Source organism: Astyanax mexicanus, chromosome 14 (assembly GCF_023375975.1).
Source record: "Astyanax mexicanus isolate ESR-SI-001 chromosome 14, AstMex3_surface, whole genome shotgun sequence".
In the NCBI taxonomy this organism is placed as follows: Eukaryota; Metazoa; Chordata; class Actinopteri; order Characiformes; family Acestrorhamphidae; genus Astyanax; species Astyanax mexicanus.
Window position 1 is genome coordinate 46,369,619 of NC_064421.1, and position 12,917 is coordinate 46,382,535.

Consider the following 12,917-nt stretch of genomic DNA (forward strand, 5'->3'; position numbering starts at 1 on the left):
GGTCTTTTTAAGGGCAACAGAGGGTAAAACACTAAGAAACACTAAGGGTTGGTTTCCTGTGGAACAGCCCCCGACTCAAACCCAGTAGAGGAGGCCATCAGCAGTCTGTATTTCCTAAATGTAAAAAGGTAGATAAACAATAGATGAAGAGTACATTATTTATTTTTTCACATAGTTTATTTATTAATACTAAACTCTAGTTGGAGTAATGGAGATTTGTGTTGTTTGGATGTTGACCGATACCTTTAGTAGCCAAAGCTGCTGTACATTATTTTGATTTTTTTTGTAAACATTTCCATTTCTATCTGCTTTTTATCCTTCAAGCTTATTTATTTTACTTTTTTTGCAAAACTGTAAATACATATTTCATAGATGTTTTTCATAGAAGTAACATTTACACTTATTTTGAAAAAAATAAAATAAAATATATTGTGTGACGAATGTCCCAAGACTTTGTGTTCAAATCAAACTAATCAAAAACAAGTGTATTATTATTATTGATATGATTGTATATATAATTATGCTCATTATTTTGGTATTACAGCAGTGTGTAAGACTGGTGCAGGAGAACATGATGCCAAGATGCATCATTAAAAACTGTGATTAAAAACCAGGGTTATTTCACCAAATATTAATTTCGGAACTTTTAAAACTTTATGAATAGGAACTGGTTTTCTTTGCATTATTTCAGCCATTTCTCATTTTCTGCAAATAAATGCTCTAAATGACAATATTTTTATTGGAAATGTTGTCTGTAGTTTATAGAATAAAACAACAATGTTCATTTTACTCAATTTAAACCTATAAATAGCACAATCAGAGAAACTGATTCAGAAACTGAAGTGGTCACACATTATTTTCCAAAGCTTTTACGCATCTTGGTATGTTCCCCTCCACCAGTCTTACACACTGCTTTTTGTGGGAAAATTCAAGGATTTGAAATGTGCCTTATAGTGTAAAAAATACGGTATTAATCTATTTTACACCAAATTGCTCTTTTCAGGCACAGCTGTTTTGGCCTGCACTTTTTTATTTGAAGTTTTTTATCACTCATTCCTGCCATTAACTCCCATTCATTTTTGTTTTATGCTCAAGTCCCGAAGTTTCATTTATTCGACAGACACTAAACTGGATGAACTGATTTTTTTTTTTTTTTAGGGCAAGGCCACAACAAACTCTAATCCACAGCTTTTTTATTTTATTTAATTTTATTCATGTGACACCCAGCACATATCTGTGGTTTAATCTCGTCATTCATTTCCAGTCTAATTTCCTGTTGTTAGTGGAGATGTCTGATTGATGGTGCAATCACCATTCATGAGGGTTTCCAAGACAGAAGGCAACCGGAACCGATCCAACAGACCAGAACTTCAGATCCAGGATTAAAAAATATTTAATGCCGCCAAGAGAGGCGTGAAATATGGACGTTTACACATCATCATTCCATTCCACAACTTTCTGCCCAGTTACACACTCTCACAGAGCAGAGCGGCTCGGTTTGTTAAGGAAGAACACATGATTTATTCGCTCTTTTTTTGTTTGTTCAGGATTTATATTTTATAATACATCATCAAGTGCGATTTCTACAGGAATCGTCCTGAAAACGTCCGTTATATGAAAATAAAGATTGACCAAAAATATCACTATTCTGAGAGTTTTAAAGTAGGTAAATCTGTAAATACTGGACCCCTGTTGTAGCAACACTCCATCATTCATTCATACCTTTGGCATCGACTCGTAAAACTACAAGATCAGAAGCTGTAAATCTCCAACATCACACTCAAAATCTTCATAACCTTCATAAAAAGAGAGAGAAATCCTTGTTTTCCGTCCCGTTTTACAGAAGAATCTTGTAGTAGTCGTCTCTGTAACTGTACAACACCACCACTGCAACCCTGCAAAGACAAAAAAAAAAGAAGAATATTTTAAAATCAGGTTTATCAATCAACTAATCAATCAATCAACCATTTTTTTTTTCACTCAGTAAATACATTAAGGGTAACCCTCATTTTCAGTGTAGCCGAGCTTACATAATATTAAAGGGTTTAAAAAATTCAGTTTAAATTATATGAAAACAAGCAAACAATGTAAGATTTAATCAAGAACAAATTATTAAATAATTAAAAATAAAAGGATATGCAAACAGGATATGCTAAAATGTAGAGCAATAATTAAAAAAAAAAGAAATAAATGTGTAGAATAATAAAATATAAACACAGTTAATGAAATAAAGGACTAAATTAACCACAATTATAAAAAAAAAAGTTAATAATGGAACTACAATAAATAATAAAAATAAGAAGAAAATATTATAATATTTATAAAAAATAAAAGGAAGAAAATAAATGAAATAAATAAAAATGTAAACGGCCAAAAGAAAAGGCAGTAACAAAACAAATATAAAAGGATGAAATTAATAAAAAAAATAATAGGGCTAAATGGTAAAACATAAAATTAGATAAATAAAAAGACAAAATTATCAAAATAAATAACAAAGTAAAAGAAAAACTCACTAAAACAGTTACAGGCTGTCTGAAGGGGGTTAGATAGTTTTAAAATTATAACAAATAATAAACTCAAATCATGTTTTTATATCATATTTTCTCTTCAGTGAAGGACCCAGAAAAAGGCCTGCCAAAAAATAAAATAATAAAATTAATAAATCTGTACCATAAACATCTTTATTGTTCTTCTCTGAAGCTAATTTGCGAGTGAACGTACAGAACTCCACAATACCAGCACTGTACCAGCAAACAAAGGGAAATTAGAAACAACTGTTCTGGATAAAGTATTAAACTCCTGCAGGTGCTGAAGCTCCACTGATTCCCACAAAGTTCGCCAAACTTTCTTTTGTTTGTTTCTTTTGTTTCTATTCTTAAGTCTCTTGTGATAGACTTCTATTTATGGTGTTTGTGGAGCCGGGACTGAACGACACAGAGGCTCCAAAATAAATAAATAAAACTAAGTAGAAATAAAAGGGCCATTCCACCAAATGGGTGAGATTTCCTTGTTGTAACTCTTCCAAACGTATTTTTTTATGTTATTTTATATGTTTTCTCTCTCTCTAAATCTAATAACACGTTTATTTAACTATTCAAAACATGTACTGGTCAAACTCAGGCAGATTTACTTCATTTAAATTACAAGGTTTCTAAGCTGGAGATGGTTACAAAACTCTTGTGACATTTAAAAATCATGTTTAAAAGTCCACCAATTCCTTTGATTTTCTCTTATGAATTGTTTGTCATAAATATAATTTTTTTCAACAAGAACGCACTACTGTTACTGAAACTCACTCCTGTTACTGGCACTCATTCCTGCTACTGTTCATGTTTTGAGTAACAGGAATGAGTTTTCAGCATAGAATTAGCAAAAACATGATAAATAGCTAAATGGTGGCTATGCTAATAGCATGAGGACACTGAGCACATTCTAGTAACTTAAGTATTATGGATTTATTATTTTAAAAATATATTTGTAAAGCAAAGATGGGAGATTTGGAGTCACACAACAATGCAAAAAAAATGTAATCTCTGAAGGATTTAAATAATTATATTTCATGCATGGTAAAGTTTATAGTAAGAGAGTGGGGACAAGTAAGAAATGCTATTTTTTCAGTATTTTAAGAAGTTTTTATTAATATTTTTTAATTCCATATCTTACATTTGCTATTAGGTCAATATACAATACACTATACTAAATAATTAAATGTATTTTAAAGTTATTTTGTGTGCACATTTATAAAAAGAGAGAAGCTTCAAAGCATGATGTGACTTGTGGCACCTAGGTGAGGGTGAATTTTCAGTAGCAGAGGGAGTTTCAGCAGCAGGAGGACAGAATTAGTCAGCCTTTCTAAGCTGGTGTGACTTTTCTATATTGCTTTGCTCCAGGGTTCATAACTGCCAATTAAAGACGGGCAATGTGGCCCTAAAAAATACGCCAACAACTTTAACAAGGCTTCCTTTACAAAAATACATATTTTAAATAGTTCCATAACACTATAAATGGACATAAAACACTCAAAATCTTTTCAAAAGCTCTTCTGCACAGGTAAGACAAGTTTAATATCATTTTTTAATATTTTATTACTGAAGCCATTAGAGACATTACAGTATTTAAGCAGTTGTTTATCATTTGATCAAAAGTTCCCTTGGTTCTCCAGTTAACCAAATGTACTGCCCAGCACTAATGCAGTATAAATCCAAGTTTTATATAAATAAATATATTTATTGTATTTTTCCAACTATAATCTGCACTAGAACAGGGGTGTTGCAATGTTTTCCTCCTAATTCAGCAGGTCTCACCGCTGGGTGGTGCTAAGCTAAAGCTAAGCTAAGCTAAGCTAAGCTAAGCTAAGCTAAGTAAACATGCCACAGAAACACATACCTTTTAATCATTTTGAAACGGTGGATCTCCTCACAGATGGACTTCAAGTAGCGCTGTTTAGGAAGTCTGGACAGCAGGTGCTTCACGCTGATGTTGAACTGCTCCTCTCCATCAAACTAAACAGATTAAAAAAGAAAAATGTCAAAATTTAGCATAGCCCAGATTCACCAGAGCTTCACAGGTTAATACTGGAATCCTCTTCCACTCCTCCATGACGATGTTACAGAGCTGGTGGATGTCAGACACCATGTGCTTCTCCACCTTCTGCCTGAGGATGCCCCACAGATGCTCAATAGGGTTTATGTCTCAAGACATTGTACTTAGCTATTCCATTAACTTTACTTTTTTTTAGCAAGGCAGTTGTTGATACCCTTATACCCTTGAGGTATGTTTTTGTTTGGGGTCGTTATTGTGTTGGAAAACTTCAAAATAGTTTATCTTGGTCTCGTCGGACTACAGGACGTGGTTCCAGTAGGCAAGTATGCAAATCCAGGTGCACACATACAACCTTAGTCCATTTTTAAACGCAACCATGCACAAAAGTACTGTATGTTTTGGGCTTTATGTTCTCTCACAAGCTCAAACTTCTCTTTTACATGCTGTTTACAACAGAGTAACGATCCATTACCCTTATTTACGTTATTGTGTAAACTGTGAGAGATGTGTTAACAGAGTTTAACATAAAGAGTTACATATACACTGTATTATGTGGGGGGGGGAGCATCTTAGTCATGGAACTGTATATTTTACACAATTCTACAACTCTGGCAGTTGGAGGCCTGAGCTGTGCCAAATTAGTCACGCTGAGAGCTCAGTAGTTCCCTGAAGTCTATATAGGTTGAAGCATTGTGAATTGTGTGATCTTTTGACTCAATCCTGCTTTCTGAGGCCCTGCTGTGACATGTGTTTGTGGACCGACCGACCATCCATCCATCCATCCATCCATCCATCCATCCACACCAGTCTCCAGTTTCTTAGTAAAAAAAATATTGTAGCGTCCGTCTGGACACATTGACACATTTCTGGACGAGAAAGACTTTTACAGTCGTTGCTTTATTGCTAAAATTGTGGCTAACGAGCAAACAAGCTAACAGGCTAAAGATAGTACAGCAAGCCTCTGAGAAAATTACAGGCTGAATTATCTACTGTTTTTAGCTTTTAGCTTTTTTCGTGGTCTTTCCGGTAATTGTAGTCTCGTCCGGACGCACATCTCTAAGTTTTGTCTCCTCGCATTTAATAAAATAGCTATTTTTCCACTGCTGCCCACCGTAATTACACTTTGGGCACGAGTTTCCACGGAGATCCACGTAAAAACACAACAGCAAGTGGAAATGGAGGAGCTACTGAACGCCGCAATGTCATGTGACCGAGAAAGCCAAAAAAAAAAAAAAAAAATCACTGGTCCTCCTGTTTTTTTTTTTTTTTTTTTTTTTTTTTTTTAATTGCAGTCTAGATTGAGGAGTTTTATCACTGAGTAGAAGTGTGATTTTTTTTTTTCAGACGTCCCCTGAGAAACTAATCCCCAGATAACGCTTAAGATGATCAATAGCTTGGAGACAAGCTTCCAATAAAGTGAGTTTTGGCAAAAGTGTTATGTTAAGGCGGTTGTAACTTAAAAGTAACTTAAAAGTAATTTAGTTTCTTTTAGAATCAAGTAATCCATAACAAACTAAGTTACTTTTTACAGGGGTGATCAGTTATCAGTAATCAGATTACTTTTTTAAAGTAACTATACCATCACTGGTAAAAAATGACATATACATTGTATTACACGGGGGGAAAAAGATCATCTTCGTGTATGGAACTGTATATTTAACAGAATTCTACAACTCTGGCAGTTGGAGGCCTGAGCTGTGCCAAATTAGTCACACTGAGAGCTCAGTGGTTCCCTGAAGTCTATACAGGTTAAAGCATTGTGAATTGTTTTTTTGCCTCAAACCCGCAGAGAGTGCGTTTCTCTTAACACTTTTTCCGAGGCCCTGCTGTGATGTGCGTTTGTGGACAAACCATCTATTCATTCGTTCACTGGCTGCTCGACGTCAGTCTGCGTCATTTTCATTTCTCATCTGGATTTAGATTTCTTTGCGCTGCATAATTGCTGTGTTTTTCTCTTATTTAAACAAAGACCGGGGGACTGAACTCCACCGCCCAGCTCTGGAAGCCAGACAAACTCTGTCCATTTCCTTATTCTCAAGTGCTTCATTCATTTCTGCTGCTGAGAAAAAGAATGGAAATGGAAATATGACTGAAGTACAGTGAGAAGGAAAGAGGGGTTCCCCCTCACGATAAGAAAGAACAGTTAGAACCGTTTCCTTCATACTTCGAGCTCCAGACAGGATCCGCAGCCCCGCCCACCTCCCTCATTTCCCCCTGTTTGTGTGTCTGTAAAGGATTTCCCTCTCCTTCAGCCTGGAATGCCATTTATTTACTCGCAACAGCTCATCATAGCAGCGACGTACCTCCAGGGACAGGAAGTTGATGAGGGTTTCCTTCTGCAGGTCCACCTGGGAGTGAAGGGAAACGCGGTTACTTTCACAACACAATGGATCCTTATCTAAACAAGCACTGTGTATACAACTAACACACACACCTCCATCACAACACACACACACACACACACATAAACACGCTGTACCAGGACCTACAGGAAGTTTCCACAGCGTGTCCCAGCATCACTGCTGCTGAGACAACAATTACACCACAGCCTGCCAGTTTCCAGTGAGTCCAGACTATAGACAGACTTCAGTCTGATGATTAAACCCATTTCTAAATTCCACATGCGTTACGTCATCAAAGAAAACAGATCATAACTCCTGATTAATTCTGCTCTATGTGGAAGACGTGATGAGTTAATAACACATGTGGAACTAGGTCTGCTGCTAATCACTTATTAGCAGTGGCGTCAATCATTAATCAGACTAATCATGACACAATTCCGTGTGATTAACTGCGATTAATCGTGCTTGTTCTTCTTAAGACGCTTACGATTTTTTTTTTTGAGAATATTTAAACGTAAATAAAATAATTAATTAATGTAAGAAATGTAAAAATCTCACACATTGTCTATAATTTTAAAATACTGCTATACATCGCTTAAACGCAATGTCTTGATTATATAAAACACCTTAAAACTTCCTTTAAAAAAATACATTTATAAATAAATGAATAAACATTTTTTGCTTTTTTGCTGCTTATTCACAGGAATTTATATATTTGCCCAAATTATTATTATTTTTTCTGCATTTTATTGGACACACAGAGTGGATTACTGTATTAAGACATCCCAAGTCTCCCGGAAGTGGCCGCATTTTTGCCTAATCGTGTGTGTAAATGACAGAGAGAGGGAGAGAAAAGCACTCCCCTCGTGTGCATATTCATGAAGCGCATGCAAAACAAACAGGGTTCTGATTGGCCTGTTCTGTGTGCTAAAAAAACAGAGAAGAAAAGAAAAAAAAACACTTACAGCCAGAACCTCTATGTCATTACTCTTGTTCTGCAAATTGCTACCAAGATTCTGCAATCTGGTTTGGATCTGGAAGAAGAAGAGGAAAGAGAAAGGAACAGTAACTCCCATGATCACTATGAACGTCAGAGGAAAACAGAGGAGTATTATCTGTGCGTGCACTACGGCTCGGTGAGTAGCGGTTAACTACAGTTGGCTCTCAGCTACAGACAGCAGGAACCGAGCCCACAGAGTCCAGCAGAGCTTCACTCGAGCCTCAGTCAGGCCAGTGGCGCACAAGCATCGTCAGTTATAAACTTATAACTGGTGCTGTACGTTTGGGATGAGGGACAGGTTGTGTATTTTTCCTATAAGTGCCTATATGAACAGTTTTTTGTAGTTTTATCATTGCAGACTGTAGTCCTGTATCTGTTTCTATTGACACTTTATTTTAATTTATTTTCCTTCTTATTGTTACCCTGTTCTTCTATGGTAAGAAGTAGTAGTGTCTAAGAGTAAACACAGTGTGTGGACACAGTGTTTAAAAACTCCAGCAGCACTGCCGTTTCTGATCCAGGTCTACCTGTATAACACACACTAATGACAGACAGGTTCACAGTACACCACTTTAGCCCAGTTTTTTAATTGCTGACAGTTTTTTTTTTTTTTTTTTTTTCATTGATTGCTGACAAAAACTTTTTTTTTGTTCGGAGGCAAATCAGGGATCACTCGCCGAGCCAGCACGAACCGATCGCAGACCAGTCGCAGACGCCTGGCAAATATTCAACATGTTTAATATCTGACTCAGTCGGGGACTGGGAGTCAAGAGCAGCGGCTACATACAGCCAATGGAATCCCAGAGAAAGAGAACCAAGAGTCTAAAACACACCAGAGCTGTTTATAGAGAGTCTAACCTCTTTCTGCCCTCTTGTTAGATCATGAAATGACTGTTAAACTTTAGAGAAAGCCTGAATAAAGCTAAAAGCTAATACGGTAACACTTCATAACGTAAAACACATTTTCAGAAACTAAGTTGGTATCACATTTCTAAATACTAATGAATGCATTTGCAACGTGAACTGCAATTGATAAACATTTGCCTGGTTTAAAATGCGCATTTATTAATGTTTGAATTCTGATTGGCTAATGATGTGCTAACATTTTTAATATAAATCCATGCTGATAATATGTGTCGTGTGAGCATTTGTGTGAGTGTGTATTCTCCTCTATAGTGTTTTCTCGTGCCGAAACGCTACATGAAGGATAATAAACTATGCCGAAAAACAGATACAGAACTACAATCTGTTATTATAGAACTACAAAGAGCTTCTATATGCTCAGTGAAGCTGATAAAAAAAAAATCTGTAGCATATTACCTTTATGCAATCTATAAAACAAAAGCAGCCGTACAGACCTGCGTCTCATAGCGCCGCCGGGTGCTGGCTGAAACCTTGTCCGGCGTAACCAGGTTTACATTCATGCTCATAGCAGCGCTGCCTCCATGCTGCTCTGAAGATCCTGAAACAACCAAAAAAAACACACCATCATACAAGATTTCAAACCCTGCCAAACTACTGATCAAAAACAACACGTTCAATTTGCTTTTTGTCCTGAACTTCTTACGTAACTAACTGAATCATCATGTCCAGAATAGAAGATCAGCCAGCGTTAGTGTGAAATGTAACACTATCTTCACCCTCTCTGGAGTTAAAACACTCTGTAGTCTTTGTGTTTTTGGGAAATAAGTTAATAAAAGTCTTACTGAAACATGAGAAGAGGACGTGAGAGGAAACAGAACTTTCATAAGAATATAAGATAATTTGTAGAGAAAAAAAAAGATGCCCAGTAGTGCAGGGTTTCATCACACCACTGCAAAAACCACCGAACAGAGGATCATAAATTCTGATTGGTTATTTTAACAATTTGAGGAGCTACTTGAAAGTAAAAAAAAAAAAAAACACAAAAAACACAAAAAAATATATATATAATCAAAACGCTTTAGGACACCTAATTTTTAAAGTGCTTTTTTCTAATTTTCTCGTCTTAAAAATGACTTAAAAATTACTGCAGTTCTTCTCCCTTAATCATGTTAATCTGAGCTAAAGGCTAAAGCTGCTGTTTCCATGTGGGTCAGCCAGACGTGACTCTTCCTGTAGCAGTTTTTTTCTCCAGTTTCCAAGAGTTTTTAAGGAAGCTGTAGGAAACAGTACTCACCGCTCTATGGCTTCATCAGTAATTTCTATAAAGAAAAGACTTTTATACTTTTAATAGTTACAGAGTTCTCTGTGTATTATCTGTGTCTTTTTCTAGTTATTATGGTGGTGAAAGTGTAAATGTGCTGTAAGTGTGTAAATGCTGCTTTGCTTACTACAGACAAAGACTTTCTAAATTGCATTTTTTTTATCACTTTCCAAAACTCAGTTTATTTATTATTTATTATGCTACTTAACATTCATTGGTTAACACTAGGGGTGGGCGATATGGCTCTAAAATAATATCACGATATTTCAGGGTATTTTTGTGATAACGATATACTTGGCGATATAGGAAAAATAAAATATGAGGAATATATAATAATATATAATATAATAGGAATATAGTATAATAGTATAACAGAATAATCATAATGTGGCAAAATAAATAATATAGCATAAAATATTAATATAATGCAGCAAATAATATTGCAGAATATTCAGTGCATGCATTTAAACTGCAAACTAAAACATTAATTATACAATAAATACACCTAAAGCTTCACAGTAAATAATAATAGACTACTTTTAAGACAGAACAGCCCTATTATCACGATATGGATTTTTAATATCATGATATTTCTGTGTCACGATATATTGTATACGATATAATATTGCCCAACCCTAGTTAACACTCCCTCCCATTTTAAACAATCGATAAATATATAAGTATTGTGTTTTTTTTTAACACTACAATAATTTTTTACAGTTTTTAGTTTATTTGTTTTCCACTTTGTACACTGGATTTTGTACCATTTCTATTTACCGAAACTGAAACGGAATTGAAGAGCTTAAAAGAAAAAAATAAAGTGGAGGTGTTCTAAAACTCTGTCCAATGAAAAACAAGTATCTTCATTTTTGTCGATTTTTAGTTTACTACATAAGTTGAACAGACAAACGGACCGAATAGAAATGCTTCAAAATGACCTAAAAACAACTATTTTTACATTGACTTCCATTGAAAGTTTAGAAGTTTTTTTTAATTTCTCTCTCCTGTAAAGTTAGTGTTTTGGAGATCCTTGTTTTCTAAAGAAAAATAAAAAAAAGTAAAACAAAAAAGAAACTGCAAAATCTAGAGGAATAAATGATAAAAGCCCCACCAAATCCCACACAATATATCCCCTTGTTGTGATGTCAGCACTTAAACTTCTCAGCTGTGTAAACTACGTCTGAGCCAAAGAGATTTTTAATATCTGCTGTGATCAATACAATAGAAACAACTGCTTTAAGTATTAAACTGAGGCCCGTTTTGATCGATCAGTTCTAGTAAATGATATTTTTTGTTTTTAAACATATAAACTTCACTAATGGTTAATCGAGTAACACGATGACGAAAATCAGTTGATGCATCAATAACAGCACCTACACCTTCCAAAGCATTAATAATGGAAAAATCTATTTATTTAAAGGGGTGTAACTGCACAACGGTGTATAAAAGAGATTATATTCTAATATCAAAGGCATTAAATGGTGCGTTGTCATGACTGCAGAACAGCTCATCTTGTTTAGATCATAGGTTTAAGAAAGTAGAATGGCGCCGAGTGGTCCAGCGGTCTAAAGCGCTGCCACTATGATCGGGAGATCGCCAGTTTGAATCCCAGTCAGGAGCCCTGAGAGAGCACAATTGGTCATGCTCTCCAAGGGTGATGTCCATCAGCACAAGGCTGTGTCTGATTGGGCAGCTGCCTATTGACTGCTGTCAGGGTTTTAATCAATCAGTGGCGCACCTGTATTTCCTGCCGCTAACATAGAAACAAGATACAACAAAACAACAAAGGTCAAAGGTCATAAACAAAATGTAATACCTGAGTTAACCAGCAATGATCCTTTGGGATTCTGGAGAGAAGTTCCCTCTGATATCTCTCTAGAGGAAATAAATCAGATTATCCATGTTCAGAGTTATATAGTGATGGTTGTATTTAAAAAAAAATAAAATAAATAATAAATAAATAAAAGAGCAGTGCCGCTTACCGGCCTCTTTCTTCAGAGAGTTTGGTCCTGGATGAAATTAATTTCTGAATGATGTGATCCACCAGCTCCGAATCAGGAATCCTCTTTTCCAGCTGGCGGTCCTTCTCAAAGGTTTTCACCTAAAGCAGCAGAATAACAGAGAAGAAAGCACATTACAGATCAATTAAATCAGTGAAACACATTTTTCACTATGATTGGGAGATCGCTGGTTCGAATGCCAGTCATGCAGCTTGCCATCGGCTGCTGGAGCCCTGAGAGAGCGCAATTGACCTCTTTCCAATCATCAGTTCTAGGGTGATGTGGATCAGCACAAGGCTGCGTCTGTGAGCTGATGTATCAGAACCGAGTTGCTGCGAGTCTGACTTCACATGTATCGGAGGAGGCGTGTGTTAGTCTTCACCCTCCTGGTGTTGGGACATTACTAGTGATAGGGGTCCTATTGAGTGGGTTGGGTAAATGGCCTTATAAATTTGGGAAAAAATGGTCAAATTCATACAAAAGGAGCACCGGATTAAAATACGCACTGAGGATTTTGCAAAAAGTGCAAAAAATACTGTAATAACATTATTAAATTATAATATTTAATATTTCCTTCAGTATTCTCACAGCATGTTTACAATGTTAAAAGCCTGATACTGAATGGCCACATAAGGCTATAAAAGGGCAAACAGTGTAACTTTAGCACAGAAAAACAGCTGTGCTTCTTAAAGCTCACCTTAAAATAGCTGCCCTCTTTATCAGAGACAAGAACCATGAAGGTAATTCCTGCAAGTCTGCACTGTTCCATCAGCGTCTCCTGAGACTGAAACACAAACAAGAACCATCATCTTCACGTCCAAAACCAGCAAGGCCATGTGCACTGCCTT

At 35.9% G+C, this 12,917-nt stretch overlaps 1 protein-coding gene across 1 annotated transcript in view; it reads right to left on the reverse strand.

The window, feature by feature from the left end:
- Positions 1-1,377: 1,377 nt before the first annotated feature.
- Positions 1,378-12,917, reverse strand: part of eif2ak4 (eukaryotic translation initiation factor 2 alpha kinase 4) — a 49,217-nt gene continuing 37,677 nt past the window's right edge. Inside the window, exons 32-39 of the mRNA XM_022672596.2 lie at positions 12,767-12,853; positions 12,052-12,170; positions 11,886-11,944; positions 9,243-9,346; positions 7,850-7,918; positions 6,846-6,890; positions 4,387-4,502; positions 1,378-1,895 (exon numbers count right to left, since the gene is read on the reverse strand). Coding sequence (XP_022528317.2) covers positions 1,838-1,895; positions 4,387-4,502; positions 6,846-6,890; positions 7,850-7,918; positions 9,243-9,346; positions 11,886-11,944; positions 12,052-12,170; positions 12,767-12,853 — 657 coding nt within the window. The 3' untranslated portion in view covers positions 1,378-1,837. The remainder of the gene's footprint in view (positions 1,896-4,386; positions 4,503-6,845; positions 6,891-7,849; positions 7,919-9,242; positions 9,347-11,885; positions 11,945-12,051; positions 12,171-12,766; positions 12,854-12,917) is intronic.